This window comes from Podarcis filfolensis, assembly GCF_964270895.1.
Source record: "Podarcis filfolensis genome assembly, chromosome: 3".
Taxonomy (NCBI): Eukaryota; Metazoa; Chordata; class Lepidosauria; order Squamata; family Lacertidae; genus Podarcis; species Podarcis filfolensis.
In genome coordinates, this window is record NC_139606.1 from 40,495,210 (window position 1) to 40,515,536 (window position 20,327).

Sequence of the window (20,327 nt, forward strand, 5' to 3'; positions counted from 1 at the left end):
CTGAAATATATTGCAGGAAAGCAGTAAATGAAAACTGACAACTACTTCCATTTCCCTTCTAAAATGAATGGTAGGTGAAACGAAATATTGAACAGGAGACGACATGAATAAATCTCTTCTTGGAAAATGTAGCCTGTTTATCAATGCGTAGCACTGGATAGATCATGCTGCTCTTCATGATAGTATTTTTAAGGGAAACAAAGCAAAAGTACAGCAGTTGATTTCCGGGGCTGCAGAATTGGTGGTTTCCAAACTTTTTGTTACCATAACCCACAAGTGTAGATATAATTTTGTATTGATCCAAAGTCACTGTCTTGAGCTGTATTATGATTAGTGCCCTTGATGAGCTGGGACTTTGACTAAACTCTTTAGCCCCCTACACAAACTAGTAAGTAATGCAACTCTTTGCATGCCTTGTCCCATTGAGTGGAATGGTGCTAACTCTGAGATAAGTAGACAGAAGGTTGCAGCTTTAGGATTTTCATGTACGCATCTTATTTCCCTTTTAACCCACCTTTCCATTCTATTCCTCTTCTCCCTCTTGCTTGATAGCCGAAAATTGTGGGCTACCAGAGAAGCCAAGTTCTGCCCAACATTGGCGGCAAGGCTAACCACTGTGAGGTCCAGAAAGCCCCAGACTCTCAAGATTGGGGGGCTCAGTCCCATCCCAACAGACTATGATGGTGCTGAAGACCCGTCAGCCATATGGAGTTGTCACCATGTGTGCTACTTATTCAGTGACCCTCACTTCCTTCCCTCACTATAATTGATGAATAAAGGGGTGATGTCCACAAGATAACTGAGACTCCAACCAGACATTCTGGGAATTGCCCTATGAAAATGAAAATGGTGTGTATTGGAGGGGTGGAGGAATATTGGGATGTTGATGTCATGTGTCATGCGACGGTTGGCACCCCTCTCCATTCTTTCTCAGAAGTTGGCGCCTCTGTTTTTTTTTCCTTTTTTTTTTTTTTAGAGAGGGGGGAAAAACTTTCTTTATTGGAAGGCAACAGTAAGAACAAGGCGGGTAGCTGACTCGGAGCAACCCGAGAGGCAGCTGAGAAGTCTCACAGGTACAGAAGTCGATCTTCAACAGTCGCTACATCACCATGTTGGGGGCGGGCGGTTGTGAAAGGGGTCTACTGTACAGGGAGGGGGCTGTGTCTCCCCTCAGGGGTCTGGTGGTCTTCAGACACCCCCCTCTTGGGGCGTTTGGGCAGAAAAGGAGGGTGGCTTTGTGTTTTGAAACAGGCGGGTTGGGCAAGGGGCATGGGGGTGACACTACGGAAGAATCGGCCTACCCAGCTCCTTCTCAGTCTTGCCCGAAAGGTATGTACAAAAATAGAAAAGGCCCAAATAATTTCTCTTCTCGCAAAGCCTCCTGGAAGGACACTCTTGGGAGCAGGTTAGCCCTCTGCACCCCGATGGGCAGAAGGGGGGGTCATCTGGGGCAAGGGGGGTGGTGGTCAAGAGGTACAGTAGAGAGCCTCAATTCACGTGGCCAGGCCGGGGCTCAGATGCTGATGGACGACTGGCTGGGCTCCCTCGGCTCTGAGCGGCATTAAGTTTCGTCCCTGGCCTTCATGCGGGCAATGAAGGAGTAGCTCTTGTTCCTCCGGTAGTTCTCGTAGGGGTCGTCCAGGGCCACCCCCACGCCCTTGTACTGGTCCCACTTGTCTCGGATGTCGCCGCCTTTAATGGGGTCCTGGATCCCCTGCTCCTTGGCCCCCAACCCCCCGGAGCCGCTCCACCCCATCTTCACCAGCATCTGATGCCCCTTGTTCTCCTCTCCGAGTCTCGATTCGGGGATGGGGGGCCCTGAACTGGATCCCAATCCGGCCGAGGAGGGAGGTGTCTGGCTGCGGGATCGGGACCGGTGCCGCCTTCCAGGGGAGTAGGATTTCGAACGGGACCTGGACCGAGAGCGGCTCTGAGAGGACCGAGAGCCACTTCTGCTCCTGGACTGGGAGCGAGAGTAGGACCGCGACCGGGAGCAGGATCTTGACCGGGATCGGGAGTAGGAGCCGGAGGACTTGGACGACCTCGAGTTGGAGCGCAAAGAGGAGCGGCCACGGCTCTTGGACCGGCTGCTGCGGGATGGCGAGGGGCTGCTGTTCCTCTTCTCCTGCCCCTTGCGCCGCCGAGCCCTCATCTTCGCCCGGAAGAACTCGTACAGACCGTTCTGCTCCCAACCCTCGCTGTTCCTTGGCCGGTCGTGCGAAGGGGGGCTGTAGAAAGCCTCCACGGCTGCCAGGAGCCTCTCGCTGGGGGGCATGGGGGGCGGCAGGCGGATATCCTTGGGGTCAAGAGGCTTGTAGTCATGATCTTCCAGTTTGACCAGGGGGGCCATCAATCCGGCGGGGAGGTCGAAGTAGGGGACGTTGGGCACAAGGCTGGGGTCGTCGTGGTTTACGTGCGGGGGCCCCTGCCGGCGCATGTGGGGCGGCTGCCCGTTGAACCCGTGGGACGGGGGCCCGAAGTCAGGGTGCTGGGGGGCCCCCCAGGGAGGGTGCTCGCTGATCCCCGGGTGCGGCATGCGGTGGCCCAGGTGGTGGTGCGGGGGCCCAATCTCCTGGGGGAAGTCGCCTTGGGGGTAGTCGAAGCGGTGCGGGTAGGGGGGCCGCTCGAAGGGGTGGCGCGGCGGGAAGTCGTCCTGCATGAAGCGCGAGGGGAAGCGGTTGAAGTTGTGCGGGTGGGGCGGCTGGTTGAACTGGGGATGCTGCTGGTGGGGCGGGAAGGGCCCCCGGAAGTGGGGGGGCCTCTGCATGCGGAAGGGCGGCTCCCTCTGGCCCCCTCCCCAGGGTGGCTGCTCGTGCTGGTTGTTCCAGGGAGCCTCAAACTGGCTGTTCCAGGCGGGTTCTGGCTGGCTGTTCCAAGGGGCATCGCGCTGGTTGCTTCAGCCGGGCTCCCGCTGCTCGCTCCACATCCCCTCGTGGTTGCTGTTCCAGGGGGGGCAGTGCGGGGGGCCCTGGTGGGGGGGAAGGGGGCTGCTCGGGCGGCTGCTGCTGCGCCCAGGGGGTGACCGGGTGCGGCTGCTCGAACCAGGGCGGCTTGTTGGGGGGATGTGGTCGTGGGGGCCGGGCCCCCGGGGTCCAGGCGTGGCCGGGTCAGCGGCCCCGGCCCCCGTGGCCTCGTATTCGGCGGAGTCCGGCAGCGGCAGCTGCGGCTTCCCTTCGTCTGTGGGGGTGATGGGGGCGGCCGGCGGAGGGGGGGCGGGGGCAGCCTTCACTTCGCTTTCCGGGGGTGGGATCTGCAGTTGCGGCGGCTGCTGCTGCTGTTGCTGCTGCTGCTGTTGGCTGAGGCTACTGACAAACTCCTCATGCTGAGTTTTGAGGGTCTGGATCTGTTGCTGGAAGGCAGAAGTTGGCGCCTCTGAGCACATTCTTACCACCATACATATTTCTAGTGTCACAATCCATGGACTCAGACACAAGCCCAGAACTCTCTAACAACACATCCATTTAATTCAATGGATGGAATTCAACTGAGTTTTATTCATAAATTAACAAACATGACTAAGTTAGTTCCATTGATTTCAATGACTCTACTCTGTTTAAGCTCTACTTTGTTTAAGTAAAACAAACTTATTCTTTTTTATAAACTTTTATTATTTTATTATTTTTGAAATAGCATCTATAGCTTCACCAAAGCAAGGCTTCCACCTGCTAGCAAATATTTATTATCCTGTGATACACACAATTGCTTTCAAACTGTCAGACTACATTTTATTTTTGACACTGTATTGATGCTACTTGTAAATGTTTCATTCCTCTTGCTGCTGGAGATTGCACTCATTGATTGATCTAAGCCTTGCTCAGGCTAGGAAAACTGATCTGCTTCTGGATTATTTCCTTTAAATGAATAAAACACAGGAAATAACTTTTTTATTAGGGTGAAGCACCCTAATATGGCTTTGCTTTTGTTGTTGTTATTACAGAAATAAAAGATAAAGATGTGATGCGGTACTTGAAAACCTCACAGTTGGTGCTGGCTTTAGAGATTATTCACTCAAAGCCAGCAGATAAAAGCAGCAGAGAATAATATGAAGAGCGCATGTCCAAAATAGTATCTGGACAGGATTCCAAGCAGAAGTCAAGAGTTGAAGCTGTAGAAGCTGAAGGTATTCATTTGAGGCAGCAGCTCCTCTTAAGCAAACTTTTTTTTTCCTGGATGCTCTTTGGAAAATAGTAAATTGGTAATTTCCATTTTGAATGAACTCTGGACATCATGTCTTGCTTAACTGAATAATTTTCAAACATAAAACGTATTTTATGTTTTCATTTTCATTTTTCACCTGCAAATTTTCTCTTAAAAGAGGGATAGGTAGCTAGAGGGGTATGTTTGTGTGTGCATGTAATTGGCATTTAATGCCACTGGATGTGGTACCCAAGTCTTTCTGTAACCTGCTCCATCTCCATAAGGTTGGACTATGGACATCTCTGATCTATTAAGTCAACTATAGCCTGTCTTCCCATGCTAAGCCACTAAGCAAAGGATGGAACAGCCGTCTCTCTTGCCAGGAAATTCATGGAAGATAAGTTGCTACTAATAGCTTCCCATACCTCCATATGGGAAGCAGCATGCCTCTGAATACCAGGTGCTGGGGATCACAAGGCTATTCCTTTCAAGCTTCTCATTTACTTGCACTAATCAGGACAATTTCTTCCTCAGGTGCCAAACCTTTGCCCTTCCCCCATTGCATCAAGGTGCCTAGAATGTGTACGGAAGGGTCAGTGTTTAACACATTATATTCCCAGAGAATCTTTATTTTTATGCAGTTGCGATGGTTAGTGAGTTGCTTCTGAAACCACACTGTCACCGAGGCATAGCCTACAAAATCACATCCTGTTTGAAGTGCAATCCAGTTTTCAAAGCGTTTTTGCCACTTTTGCTTTTCATCCATTGTGCTGCATTTCTTGAGTATTCCTTTTACTTCAGAACACCTTTTAAGTTATTAATTCAGTCAGATCAAAGGGAAAAGAGAAGGACCTTTTCTTGCATGTTTGCCTTCATTACTTCTACAGCTAAGAATTGTAGCAAGCCTAATTTCTTGAAACTTTCAGCTTTTTTAAAAATATATGTTGCATCCTCTGTTTACCAAGTGGCAACTTCCTTCACTGTGCACATAACTTGCCAGCAATGGATTGCTCTTGCTTCCTGCCTTTTGCCTCCCAGGATCATATGTTCTTGCAAACACATGTGTTGCGTGTCGAGGTCCCCAGGCCACCCCAAAACTCACACTTCACACAGAATTTTTGTTTAAGGTTTTTGGCATAATTTTGGCCACAACGTTACAGTGGTGCCCCGCAAGACGAATGCCTCGCAAGACGAAAAACCCGCTAGACGAAAGGGTTTTCCGTTTTTCGATGCGCTTCGCAAGACGAATTTCCCTATGGGCTTGCTTCGCAAGACGAAAACGTCTTGCGAGTCTTGCGATTTTTTCCGCTCCCCCCCTTTTTTCTAAGCCGCTAAGCCGCTAATAGCCTTTTAGCCGCTAAGCCGCTAAGCCTTTAATAGCCGCTAAGCCGCTAAACCGCTAATAGCACTAATCCGCTAAGCTGCTAATAGGGTTGCTTCGCAAGACGAAAAAACCGCTAGACGAAGAGACTCGCGAAACGGATTATTTTCGTCTTGCGAGGCACCACTGTATTAAAATACAATAAATGTGAGTGGTTGCTCAGGCATTGGTTGTGACTATCTGCCCCCCAGTGGGGGACAGACTGACATTTCACTTTTTTGTTCGGTTTGTTACTTTATTTGCATTGTTACTCTTCCTTTCCTCTAACATAGGGAGGAAAGTGTAACCCCATCAAGAGCAGGTAATCTCCCACCCAGCTGGTCTAGGGAACCACCCACTAACAGTGCCTCAGTCTTATCTGGATTGAGCTTCAGTTTGTTGGCTGTCATCCAGTCTGGGTATAGGGTGGTATATAAATTTTATATATATATATATATATATATATATATATATATATATATATTCAAAATCTCAAAATGAAATTCACCAAAATCTACACTTCCGACATGGGCTGCCATATGTCTGGATTTCCCTGGACATTCCAGCGAATTTCGCTCAGATGCTGTTTACGAGGACCAAATGCCGGTTATGTCCAGGAAATTCCAGACGTATGGCAACCCTAACTCCAACTCCCATCAACCCCAGTGAGCATGGTCAAAGATCAGAGAAGAAGGCAGTTGTTTCCCAGAAACATCTCAAGGCCCACAGATTCACCACCAGGAGCCATTCTAAGGAGCTCAAAGTTGCATACAGTATATGGATTGTATTCCTCACATCAATGGCTATTTGAGCATCATAACAGCCAAAAGAGATATCCTGGGCTGAGAAAGTAACTAGCTCAATGCTCAAAGTCACCCAAATGAGCTCCATGACTAGGCAGAGATTTGAACCTGGGTATCACCATTCTACCTTCACTGTTGGAGGCAGTATGTCTCTGTATGTCAGCTGCTGGAGGTCACCAGTGGGGTGGGTGCTCTTTCACTCAGCTCCTGCTTTCAGGATTCCCATAGGCATCTGGTCAGCCATGGTGAGAACAGGAGAATGAACTGGATGGGCCTTTGGCTTGTTCCAGCAGGAGTCTTCTTGAGGTTTTATGTTCATTTGCAAGACTGACTCTGCTCCTACTGCAACACAGTGGCTCACTGTGTTTGTGTTTCAGGGATTCCAACTTCCATAGGTGATGCTCTGCTACCTACTCATATGGAGCTGTGCTTAGGCCATTTTGATGATTCTGGATACAATACCTCAAATAGGTATATAGCTGATACACTAGAAACCTTACCTACCTTCAGCAGAGGCTATGTTTCTGCATGGCCAATATTGACTTGCCATAACAAGCAAGTCCTTGGTTTCTCATGTGCAGTTCCCACAACCTTTCCTTGAACTGGCATAGGCTGGAGGTCTGAGAACAGACTTTGAAAAAAATGTGGAAGGAATTGCTCCACGATATCTGACTCTATCTCTAAATTGCTCAGTGACCTGGTTGCTTCATATAGTTCTTCCAGAACTCAACTTTTCACATCTTATGACTCAGGCAGTTTGAGTCAGAACAAAGTGATTAAGTGACGCAGATGTAGTTGGACAGATTTTGGGACAGTGTCTCAAGAATCTGGAAGTCTCTCTGGAAAGACTTGTAGCCACTGTTTTGAACAGCAACCATCTCAACAGAGTGAGTAAAATGCCCCCCCACCCTTTACATATTCATGGAATTACTGTTTGTGGCAAGGCAAGCATTTGGAGTGGCTGGGAACTGGGAACAAGGCATGGTGTGGTGCTTCTGTTGCAGCCCTTTGGTGAGAGAGGGCTGCTAATTTGCCAGGCTGCATTCCAGGGCAAATTCTGGTTGACTGCACAAGGGACTCTACGGCAAGTTTGGTCTTCTATCCCATTCCCCACCCTCTCTTTCTAGCCCCAGACCCTTCAGGGAGCTCCATTAATGAGTGACCCTGTAATGGAGCTCCTGCAGGGGCAAAATGCATACCGTACTGGGGATTGCCAGCAGTCATGGGACATCATAGTGCTGTGTGACAGGAATGAAGCCAGCATGTGCAGGTTTTGATCTTGTGGAGGTTTACTTGCATAATTGAGAAGTGCTAATGACACGTCTCAGAGTTCCTAGTGTGCTCATTGGTAGCTGTCTCTGAAAATTACAAGCCATCTAATGAGCACGCTGACAATCTGGGTGCTCAACAAGACTATTAGCATCAGTTATGGCATGATCTGAAAATTGCTCAAAGAGCATATTATGCATGAGTTGTAAGATTAGCTCATGCCAGATATTTTACCCCATAGGAGAGTTGAGCCCTTCCACGCCAGCTCAAGGGTTAGAAATATAAATGCAGGTAGCTTCAGCTTTTGAGTTACATATGCTGAGAATTTTAAGGAACTTCAGCATTTGAAAATACTTTTGCCGTTTTGAAATACTGTAGTGGCAGTCTATGAAACACTGTAAGAGGCTTCCTCAGGCTTTCATTATAGCGTAACAAGGAAAATTCTTTCAGAAGTCTTCATTACCCCTTTAAATTTGCGTGTGTTTCCACTGAACACCTGTTAAAAAAGATTTAAGAGTCATGGCTTAGGTAGTAGTTGCATTTTTATTTTATTTTTTGGGAAACCAATTAAATGGATGTCACTAAGACTGTTTTGAAACTTTGAAAGAGAATGTTGTAGTACCAAATGAGTTATACTTTGAGAATAACTGTGGGTGTCGGTTAATGTAGTAATTCTAAGTCTAGTTTCATCTTCATTTTACTGAGGCAAACAGGTGCTCTGTTCAGAGATACTGAAGATGCACAACTGGAGAGGCAGCAGGAGTTGAAAAGAGATTCATCGGTTTTGGTTCACTCCTGTGGCAATTTTCCATTCCTCAGAAAAATGTCCCAGTCACTTTTTAATTATTGTTTCCTTCCTTAAATCTTTGCTTGTAAAAGTATATCTCTGTTTTGGTTATCTATGTCTGGAGTGGTGATATTTAGCAGACGCATATGAGAGGTTCACCATATCGTGCCGTTGGATTAAAAGTCTGTGACAAAAAATATCTCAACCTTTTCTAGACAGTAAGTCGCAGTAATAGGACAATTGCTATCTAAAGCTAGGCATAGGCATTGATTTTTATTTTTATAAGGAGACATCTGATAGAACCACTCTTTCCTACTGTTGGAAAATGATGGCGAGAGTATTCCCGGTTCACATTAAACCTCAGCATTGCTGTGATATAAGGCCTCTTAACAAAGACTTGTGGCTGCTGGTAAGACACTAATTGGAGACAATATTCTCCATGGGTTCCTGGGCTCAATTCTTCCTTTTCACTTAACCAGAGAGCCAGGGAGGCTGTCTGTCAGGACAACTGTTCCTACACAGAGTATAGGCCTGCCTCTGACCCTCAGTGCACTTGGGGTCTGTGACTTTGGGCACTTCCCGGGGGCTACCATTTTCAGGTGGGATTTTATTTGTGATTGATTGATTGCATTTTGAGCCCACCTTTTTCTCCACAGAGCTTAAGGTGGCTTACATGGTTCCCCCTGCTCCTCACAACAACCCTGTGAGGTAGGGTAGGCTGAGAGTGACTGACTGGCCCAAGGTCACCCAGTGAGCTTCATGGCCAAGTGTGGATTTGAACCCTGTTCTCCTAGGTCCTGGTTCAACACTCTATTCACTGCACCACATACGATCATCAATAAGTTTATTGTGCTAGCCAACGCCAGTCACATAGCAGTAAATTCTGGTCGCACAGTTATAGTTGATTGGAAGGTCTTGCTCAACAAACCTACTTCTCCAAAAGATTGGACTTTTTATGAGAAACGTAAGAGGGAAATGCGCTAGAAAGTGTGGGATAACACTTGCTTTGACACAACCTTGTCTAATGTCACCTGCCAATCATGATGAATTTGCCATATAAAAAGTAGGTTAAACTTTAATATAATTGCAAAAGAAACTACCGTATTTTTCACTCTATAGGGCGCACCGGACCACAAGACGCACCTAGTTTTTAGAGGGGGAAATCAAGAAAAAAAATATTATCCCCCCCCAGCCCCAAAGAGCAAAGAAGCCAAGACAGCGAGCGGGATCCATCCCACTCGCTGTCTTGGCTTCTGCCATAGCCGCGCAACCTCTCCAGCCGGGAGCTAAACCTCTCCAGCATGGCTAAAGAAGTGTGGCTAAAGAAGCCAAGGCAGCGAGCTCAATCCATCCCGCTCGCTGCCTTGGCTTTCTCTTTAGCCTTGCGCAACCTCTGCGCGCGGCTATGGCAATTCCCCAACCTCCCACAAAAGCCCACAGGAGCCGCACACCCTTTAAGGAGCACGCGGCTCCTGTGGGCTCTTCTACGAGGAGGGAGAAGGGACTGACTGGCCGCGTCAGTCCCTTCTCCCTCCTGGGGAAAAGCCCGCAAGAGCCGCATGAAGTTTGTGTGCGGCTCTTGGGGGCTTTTCCTGACTGCCTCCCCCCTGCATTCGCTCCATAGGACACACAGACTTTTCCCCTTAGTTTTTAAGAGGGGAAAAGTGTGTCCTATGGAGCGAAAAATGCGGTATTTTTGAGAGAGCAATTGGACCAACAAAAGAAACAACATGCCAACAATGCTCCCTCCCATCTTCAATTATTACTGGAAATGGCTGGAAAGTGAGAGTACTGTATATAATATGTCATCTCTGCAGGGAGTCAAATGGGTTCTTTTTTGGAAAATCAGCTTTTCAAACATTAAAACGTCTAATAGGGCCATTTATTATAACACCAATTACGAGAGACACAACACTGGTAGTATCCCTAAAGCTAATCTTGTAAATTTCCTTTTTTTTATATAAAATATTTTATTAAGATTTTACAAAAACATAGGTTTACAAAATACAAAAAAGACATATAAAAAGAAAAAGATACATAAAAAAGAAAAAAGAAAAAGAAAAATACAAAAAACGAATAGATAAAAAAGAATTAAAAACAAATCCATTTTTGTTACTTTAAACTCATTAGCTTGTTTCCTTGACCTCCTCACACCTCCCCTTTTTGTATTCCCATTTAAATAATCAAATCAGCAAATCCTTACCCTCTTTCGTTTATCTTAACTCTATATCTTAACATATTATAACTCTATATTTTCATCCATTATCAATTCATTTTTGCATATTCTTATTAACTTTGTTGCTAATGCCACTTATTTTCAATCCAACATCATTTTAACATACATTAATTTTACAGTGTTTCTGCAGATAGTCTTTAAATTTCTTCCAATCTTCTTCCACCAACTCTTCTCCCAGGTCTCGGATTCTGCCAGTCATTTCCGCCAGTTTCATATAGTCCATCACCTTCATCTGCCACTCGTCCAGGGTGGGTAAATCTTGTGTCTTCCAATACTTTGTAATAAGTATTCTTGCTGCTGTTGTTGCATACATGAAGAAAGTTCTATCCTTCTTTAGCATCAATTGGCCGACTATGCCCAGGAGAAAGGCCTCTGGTTTCTTCAGAAAGGTATATTTAAATACCTTTTTCATTTCATTATAGATCATCTCCCAGAAAGCCTTAATCTTTGGGCACGTCCACCAAAGGTGAAAGAATGTACCTTCAGTTTCTTTACATTTCCAACATTTGTTATCGGGCAAATGATATATTTTTGCAAGCTTGACTGGTGTCATGTACCACCTGTATATCATTTTCATAATATTCTCTCTTAAGGCATTACATGCCGTAAATTTCATACCGGTGGCCCACAACTGTTCCCAGTCAGCAAACATAATGTTATGACCAATATCTTGTGCCCATTTGATCATAGCAGATTTAACCGTTTCGTCCTGCGTATTCCATTTTAACAGCAAGTAATACATTCTTGAAAGTATCTTAGTTTTGGGATCTAACAGTTCTGTTTCCAATTTTGATTTTTCCACCTGGAAGCCAATTTTTTTGTCCAAATTATAGGCCTCTCTTATTTGATAATAATGAAGCCAATCTCGCACTTTATCTTTTAATTTCTCAAAACTCTGCAATTTCAATTTATTTCCTTCTTGTTCCAATATTTCCCAATATTTCGGCCATTTGGCCTCCATATTGAGCTTTTTCTGAGCCTTCGCTTCCATTGGTGACAACCACCTTGGGGTTTTATTTTCCAGTAAGTCTTTGTATCTTATCCAGACATTGAACAATGCTTTCCTGACAATATGGTTTTTAAATACTTTATGTGCTTTAACCTTGTCGTACCACAAATATGCATGCCACCCAAAAACGTTTTTAAAACCTTCTAGGTCCAAAATGTCTGTGTTCTCAAGAAGCAGCCAGTCTTTCAACCAGCAGAATGCTGCTGATTCATAGTAAAGTTTAAGGTCTGGCAGGGCAAATCCGCCTCTTTCCTTTGCGTCAGTTAATATTTTAAATTTTATTCTGGGCTTCTTGCCCTGCCAGACAAATCTGGAAATGTCTCTCTGCCACTTCTTGAAACAGTCCATCTTGTCCAAAATTTGCAATGATTGAAACAGAAATAACATTTTTGGCAATACATTCATTTTTATCACAGCAATTCGACCCAACAAGGAAAGCTTCAAATTTGACCATATTTCTAGGTCTTTTTTCACTTCTGTCCAACATTTCTCATAGTTATCTTTAAATAAGTTTAAGTTCTTAGCAGTCATATTAACCCCCAGATATTTTACTTTCTTAACTAATGTTAAACATGTCTCCTTCTGAAACCTCTCTTTCTCAGTCGGTGTAAAATTTTTCTCAAGAACTTTAGTTTTTGACTTATTAAACTTAAATCCTGCCACATGACCAAATTCTTGAATCAATTCTAATACTCTTTTCGTACTAGATTCTGGCTCCTGTAACGTCAAAACTAGGTCATTTGCAAAAGCTTTCAATTTGTATTGTTTGGCTCCGACCTGGATACCTTTAATCAGACGGTCCCTTCTAATCATATTTAACAAAACCTCCAGGACCGAAATAAAAAGCAATGGGGAAATTGGGCAGCCTTGTCGTGTCCCTTAATCTTGTAAATTTCCTTTGCTGTGTCAGCATCACCACCTGTTAAACTTGAGCATCACAGCCTTCTTAGTTGTGTCTGGCACAAGACACAGCCAGGCATGGTACCTGGCCCCTGGCTAAGAATGGCCAGTGTGAAATAAGGAACCTGCGGTATACAGGGGTGCAGTAAACCTTGGGGCAGTGTTTAGGCTGGACACACTTCTATGCTGCCTCAAAGGAAGGTAATCTCTTGGAGGTGTGTGTTTTGGGACGGCCCAGAGATTATTGTGCAGGTACACACTCCCAGTTTTTCTTCTCTGAAATGGTTATTTGGTGGTGCCTGTTGCAGCTGAAATTAGCCTTAGCTGAACACTGAGTGAAATCCAAAAGTGAATCCTTAATCTTCTGCCTCCCACATGCCTCTCCCCACAAAAAAACCCCAGGCAAAACACCTTTATACACCTTAAAACAAACATTACCACACAGACAAATCCATTTGCCAAGTTTGTGACTGCATAGAGATCACACCCGTGCAGCCGAATCCAATTCACATTTACTCTGAAATTAATCCCACTGAGTTTAAATGAGATTGGAACAAAAGCAACTGTGCATAGGAATGCTACCTTTTCATGTTCCTACACCTTCCTCACTCAAACTCTTCAATATGTCTTAAGGCTAACATTATTTCATGGCTAAAAGAAGTATTCATATATAATAGGATTTTTTTAATTATTGGATTATTTTTCAAAAATGAAACCGCTACCCACAATATAAATCACTCGGGAGTGAGTGGTGAACTGGCAATTAGTCTTCTTTCATGTATTATGCATAACTTTTATCAGAGATATTAAAAACAGCACCTTGCTGACAACTAAGAACCTTTATAGTGCTCTAATCTTGAATTTGTGCCTTGGATAAGCGAGAGGATCTTCCCAGGTGTTGGGCAGGTGTCATTTCAAAGGGGGTGGCATAAGCTCCGTGTTCAGTAAGTTTTCATGCTGGCTTGTTTGTTTGCCCAGCACTAATAATAAGCTGGTTTGCAGATGTGGAATCGCTCCATACAAATATAATGAATTGCCTTAGGTTGTGAATAGTCTCAGTGACTTTAGCTGGCTCTCTTGCCACTCTGCGAGCTCCCTAGCACAAGGATGGATAATATTTAAAAATAGATTAATGTGTCTCTCCAGTGCCTTTTAAGTTGAAAGCCACTGAGCTTCCATTGCTTTAAATTAATTGAGTCTCAAGAGGATTTATGGGTATGACTGAGAAAGTCAGGCACATTCTGATCAGCCTTTAAGAATATCCTGTAAGATGACAGAACAGTTGCACCAACTAAAAAACATTCAAAATTTATTGGACTATTATTTGGAAACACACAGGGAGAACTGGAAAGGGATCACAAATGCCTACAGCCTGCTAATTGTATTAAACTTAAATGAGTTTCCTACCCATCTGCCTTTTTATTAGAGACAACAGTACAATCCAAATAGCGATCATTACCTTGAAGAGCACTAGATCTAAAAACAGTCTCTGGCGTTATCGTATAATAACGAGAGAGCGCATAATGGGCCTTGAGAGACCAGCAGAGTTTATTTTAATTTTTGACTTCATTTCTGTTCAAATGGTTTTCTCCATACCTGTCACTGGAATTAATAAGCCAGTTTCCCAAAGCAATGAGACCCAAGGCACACAGTGCGGCTGCCTTGCTGAAGCTTCGCAGGACTGTTCAATGTCTGGAAGGAAATAGCCTGAAAACCCTTTGTATGCCATCTTGAGGTTTAAAGATGGAAGAAACACAGGCTACAAATAAAATATAAACAGCGGCAGGGCTTCAGTAGCAAAGCTGTAGGTTCATAGTGTACCTAGACATGACATTAATTGCACAAATGTAAATTAACACCTGGGCATCAGGAGGAAAGAAAACATAACTCTCCATGCCATGGTCAGACAAAATCATCTCTTGGAAGTTGCTATTTGAGAGAGTGTGTGTTAAGCTCTGCCTTCCCCATCAGGCTTCCTCATGGCTGCTATTTGCATAACAAAAACGAAACAAAACCCCAAACCCACCTTAAATATATTCATGTAAGTAATGCCACATCTGGTTTGGCTATCAGACTAGCGTAGAATGCATATGTTCCCAGGTGGAACAGTTACTCGGGGAGAGTGTTGGGGGTGTTTCTATATTTAGTATTGACTTGTGTTAATGGGGTAAGTAGGATTTATTCTCTATAGTGACATGAATTAAATGCTAGTGTTTAACAAGGCAACTGGAACACACATTTTAGCCATGGTTCTATTAAAAACTGAGGCACAAGAATCTTTAAATAACTGTAAAGAATTAACCTGGGGCAGGGGGAGGAATCTCCCAGTGCACCTATATGGGAAAACTTTGTGTTCATAGCTACCTCTCAAGTGATAAAGACTGAGTCAATGTGCAGTAAGTAATGGCATCAATAACCCAGCCTTGCTACACAAGTCATACCTTGGGTTATGAACGCTGTGGGTTGCGTGTTTTCGGGTTGTGGACTGAGCCGAACCTGGAAGTACTGGAATGGGTTACTTCTGGGTTTTGGCGCTCGCGCATGTGCAGAAGCACACAATGACATCACGCGCATGCGCCAAATTGTGTCACGCACGTGCGCAGATGCAGTGCTGCGGGTTGCGAACGCTGCGGGTTGTGAACATGCCTCCCACACAGATCACGTTTGCAACCCGAGGTATGACTGTACTCACAATCACAAGCATTGAGAAGCCTTTCGCGTGCACCGTTAATGTGCACACTTCTGAAAGGTAAAAATATATGTGTCATTTGAAAAACACGCAAATGGAGAAGTTGAAGACTTTATTTCACAAGCATCATAGCCTCCAAAAGCATCATTTCAAATACAACAATGGCATTTTAAGAATAACATCATGCAAGACAAAAACAGTCCAATGTTATATTCTTTGTTTTTTAATGTCGCTGTTTTCAGGTGGAATTCAAGGCGCACACTGGCAAATTCAGGAAGTGCAATTAAAGCTGATTTGGTATCTTGTGCCACAACCCTGCTTCCCCTGCTCCACAAAGCAAACTTTTTGCTGTGACAGTGAAATGCGCACCAAAGTGGGAGGGGGTAACAACTGCTTGATGCAACATCATATCACCTCCCTGCAAACAAAGCAGAATGAACGCTCAATAAATAGTTGATGTCGCCATACCTCCTCACAAACCTTGTGCAAATAAACTGGGGAGAATGCTCAATAAACAGGTCATCTGGAAGCAGCTGAGGTCATTGACGCTGTATGCAAGTTAGCCTGCCTTTTCAGCTGCTTCATGGCAAAAGTTTCCTGCTTTTTCCTGCTTGCTGTCTTTACAGGCCAAAATTTGGAACTCCCTAATCTTTGAAACTGCCAAGCCCAAGAACCAGCTTGCGAATTAATTTTCTGTTACTGGAGCGGCTAATGGTTACCTGAAAGAGATGTGACAAGCCCAGAGTTGTTAAAACTCTTTTGAGGACCAGAAAGCTGTAATTGACAATAACAAGGAGGTGCTGTGAATTGACTTGCTATTTCTAATTTTAAATTTCTTAATACATGAGAGCTGGCTCATTAGAGAGCCCTTTTTTATGAGGATCTTTCTCTACAGTCCTTGTTTCTTTCTTTTCCGAAACTGGGATTTTAAAGCTTTTAATTGTGGGTAGGTCCCAAAGGCTCTGTGTGTGTAACAATTAGTTAAAAATGCATTTCTAAAGCAGCCAATTAAAACCTGATTAAAGCAGATAATGTGTGGGAAATGCTTAAAAAGCCTTCCTTTCTGACTAGCACAAAAAGCCAGTCTGGAGACATGAATGAGGATGGCTAGAGACCCAGGGAGTGTGGAAACTAAGTGTTTGGGGACAGAGGAAAACCAGCAGATTCAGAGAGGAGAACAAATGCCAAAAGAGCAAACAATGTGAAAAGAAAAGTGAGCCTGTGCTCTGGTGTGCAGGGAGGAAAAGGATCTTAATGCTGAATGAGTTTTAAATGTGACAAACATGGATTCCCCGCCCCCCGAGGTTAAGTGTACTAGTGTGGCCCCATAATCATTGACCTCAGAGGTCATCTGGTACAGGATGCTGCTAAATAAACACAGGGACTACAATGCAGGATCCAAGCATAACATTCTTGATAGATTGTGGCTGCCACACAAATATTAAAGTGTAGGTGGGTTCCCACAATGCAAGACAAAGTGATAACAGCAAGAAACTTTATTGAACTAACAGAACTAGACAACAGGGGCAAAGCAACTGCTTATATACATTTCTGAAGGCCTGGGCCACTCCCACTCCCAACGTGATTGGCTGTCTAAACTTCCAAGCTGTGAATCATAACTCAGAGTTTAAGGGCCAATGGCAGAGGCCCAAATCCTGAAATGTTCTGTGATTGGGTATCATGTATCGAATCAGAACACAGGGGCTCTGAATCCTTGGTCCAGACTCAAGGTCAGGCAAACAGACCACTGAATATATAACAAATACCTCCAGCAAAGGAGAACCCTCCCATTCTTTTTCTCTCTTGCTGGGGGGGGGGCTGTTTTGGGGAAGTGAGAAAGGAAGGAAAATTCTGGGCATTGACTGTTTGGGGCTATGAAATGGTTTCCTAATGGAGCTACTTCCACAGGAACTGCAGCACCACAATTTTACTGCCCATTATCGGTTCTTAGATTTCCAAGTTTTGCCCAGAGGCCCCCAAAGGTTGGGGGACTCTATGGATGCACTTTGGATACTAGTGTGGAGTGCCAGTGTGGTGTAGTGGTTAAGAGTGGTAGACTCGTAATCTGGTGAATCGGGTTTGATTCCCCGCTCCTCCACATGCAGCTGCTGGGTGACCTTGGGCTAGTCACACTTCTCTGAAGTCTCTCAGCCCCACTCACCTCACAGAGTGTTTGTTGTGGGGGAGGAAGGGAAAGGAGAATGTTAGCCGCTTTGAGACTCCTTAGGGTAGTGATAAAGCGGGATATCAAATCCAAACTCTTCTTCTTCTTCTAGTGTTGATGCAGTTCCTGAAGTCCTTCTTTTTTTTCTTTTGCTTGTTGCCTTTTCTTTTCTTTTTTTGGCACTAATGTCATTTGGTTAGTTAATATGTTAATATTTATAATTGTTATTCAAGCTTGTGGTCCCTTTTTCAGATAAAAGAAAACAACTGAATTTGCATAGCTATGAATAACATAAAGACCTGTGAATAGTAGAAACAGGATCACTATTGGCATTCATATGCCCCTGCCTTTAAAAATACTTGCTGCTTGAGTATTTTTTCAATTTCAGATCACCCTTATCAAGAGAGGCTGCTTAATGCATTGAGGGAAAGCTAATTTTTAGATGAATTATTCATAAATATTACTCTTTTCCGGTGGCAAATACAACCTGAAATATAGTAATTTGTCCTGGTAGTAGTGTTTAAAGCTAAAACAAAAAACCCAACTCCCTTGAAAATGGATTTATTAAATAAGCACCATTGAATTCACCTTCATTTCCAAAATGTTCTCTTTGTCCTTTTTCTACTTGAGATGATTATTTTGTGAATATTTGATATGTATTTACAATAGTGCTCTCCCCTCCTTACAACTGGGATGTGAAGCTTGCTCATTATCAAGTACTGGACAAACATCTTCAGTGTGCTGTACAGCTCATTGAATTTGTATATTATTATTATTTTGCAAATTATTGCCATATTTTAATCAAAAATGCACAAATACGGACACCCACATACTTTGTACTGCATCAGACCATTCCCCGTAAAATGCTACCTTTTTATCATTCCTAGCCATCTGCCTTTCTTTCTCCAAAGCGCTAACATAAAATTCCTCCTTTGATTGTTCTCTTTCTCTGAAGTAGCCATATTTAGATTAGTAGTTGACTGATTTGAACGAAACATTGGAAATACCCTTTAGGTTTTTTCCACATGCTTTAATTTCAGCAATTTTCAACTATTTTCTTGCAAATGTGCTGTTAAAGAGGGAAGGTAATTGGAAGCTACATCACTCCAATTTTGTACCGCTTCTGCTAAGGAGATCAGTGCAGTTGGTGTTAGTTTGTTTGCCTGCTTGCATCCCTGGCAAGGGATGCCCATCAGACACAGAACCTTTAAATATTTTGGCCATTTTATTAAATATTTTATTGTGGGAGCCGAAGCCCCCACTGCCCCAAGGAGTTGGCTCCTATGACCTTTACATTGTGTGAACACTTTGAGAGCTCCACTCTGTGTTTACTGTAGAGTCTGGAAATTGGGAAGAGTCACCTTGGTCTTGTCATTTAGCTACGCCCACAGGCCCATTTTAGCTAGAATCCATGAACAATATTTTCCTTTAAACCTAGGGATGATCTCTCTCTCCTCATGTTATTAGATCAGAAGGCAAATTGCCCAATTAAGAAGCCACTCATATTTTAAATATGTGGACTAGTATGGATGGCTTAATCTGGTTTGTAATGAGTTCCCACATAATTTCAATAGGTGTAACAGAATTTGTTGGTCATTGGCAGATGATGGGCAAATGCTATCTCACCGGATGAGACTTCCAGGCAGTTAGCCACCTAGATAGCAGTCCTGAAATTAGTAGTCCTAAATTAATTAATAGTCCTAAATAGTCCTAAAGGTTCAGTGCAGGTGGTGCTGTGGGTCAAACCACAGAGCCTAGGGCTTGCCGATCAGACGGTCGGCGGTTCGAATCCCCCCGACAGAGTGAGCTCCTGTTGCTCAGTTCCTGCTCCTGCCAACCCAGCAGTTCAAAAGCACGAAGTGCAAATAGATAAATAGGTACCGCTCCGGCGGGAAGGTAAACGGCATTTCCGTGCACTGCTCTGGTTTGCCAGAAGCGGCTTAGTCATGCTGGCCACATGACCCAGAAGCTGTACGCTGGCTCCCTCGGCCAATAAAGCGAGATGAACGCTGCAACCCCAGAGTCGGCCACAACTGGACCTAACGGTCAGGGGTCCCTTTACCTTTAAAGGTTCAGAATTGTGATTTGGTTCGCTGAAATAATAACTGAAACTTGGTAACATCACAGCGACAGCGCTATGAGCAGGGGCGGAGGAAGGAGGTATGGTGGGGCGGTCTGCCCCGGGTGTCACCACTGAGGGGGGTGACAAAATGCCGGGCGGCACTCACCGTGGGGCCTGCAGCACACCTAAGCCACACGTCTTTCCTGGGAGAGACGCAGTGGCTTATGCACACAGGCTCCGTGCTGCCCCAAATGGTCCACCCACCGCCTCCCCTTCAGCTGTAGGGCAGCTGAATGGGAGGAGGCAGGCAGACTCCTTGGAGGCCCCGCAGAGCATCCCGCCCTGACTGGAGTGTCCTGCCCCCAGGCGCCCAATCAACTTGCTCCGCCACTGGCTATGAGATTTAGAAGCGATACGTATATGACACTTGTTATTCTTCTTATTATAGTTACTGTGTCACTGAATACAAAGTGGCCTGATTGACACTTAGCACTTAAGTCAAACCATCACTAAGCATAAACACACAAGGGTGCAGATCCTTGCAATAAAAACTGCAGCCTCTTCACTCCTCTCCTCTCCTGGTCCTCCTGCTGCTGTGCTGCCTGGAGCTGAGCTATGGTTTGGCTTGGCGTGATATTCAAACCCAGGATTGTGGCTTGTCTCCCTTATAGAAACTACAAGCTGTAGCCAAGGTTGGGTCTTGACTTAAGGGTCATGGTTTGTTTTCCCCATCACTTTTCAAACTGCCCAAAGTCCATATGTTGTGCTAGGACGACAGTGCATTTTAATCCGCTTCAGATACACAAACATACAATTCTAGTATGTGTTTGAATCCGTCCTGCAAAATGCTTGGTGCATCATTTGTTTAATGAAAATTGTGATCCTTGAGGTTTAAGTACAAAGAGGGTTAG

General features: G+C 44.6%; 1 protein-coding gene and 1 pseudogene across 2 annotated transcripts in view; one reads left to right on the forward strand and one right to left on the reverse strand.

Annotated features, from left to right (window-relative positions):
• Nucleotides 1-980: 980 nt before the first annotated feature.
• On the reverse strand, nucleotides 981-3,382 carry LOC310759009 (calcium homeostasis endoplasmic reticulum protein-like; annotated as a pseudogene). Its single transcript has one exon. The product of its transcript is annotated as a calcium homeostasis endoplasmic reticulum protein-like (transcript).
• Nucleotides 3,383-3,957: 575 nt separating this feature from the next.
• The window catches only part of MEI4 (meiotic double-stranded break formation protein 4), a gene marked incomplete at both ends in the record, with an annotated part of 44,341 nt that continues 27,971 nt past the window's right edge, over nucleotides 3,958-20,327 (forward strand). The window contains 4 exon segments of the mRNA XM_083605771.1: nucleotides 3,958-4,038; nucleotides 4,042-4,187; nucleotides 6,064-6,126; nucleotides 15,433-15,487. Of these exon segments, the coding sequence (XP_083461897.1) occupies nucleotides 3,958-4,038; nucleotides 4,042-4,187; nucleotides 6,064-6,126; nucleotides 15,433-15,487 (345 nt within the window).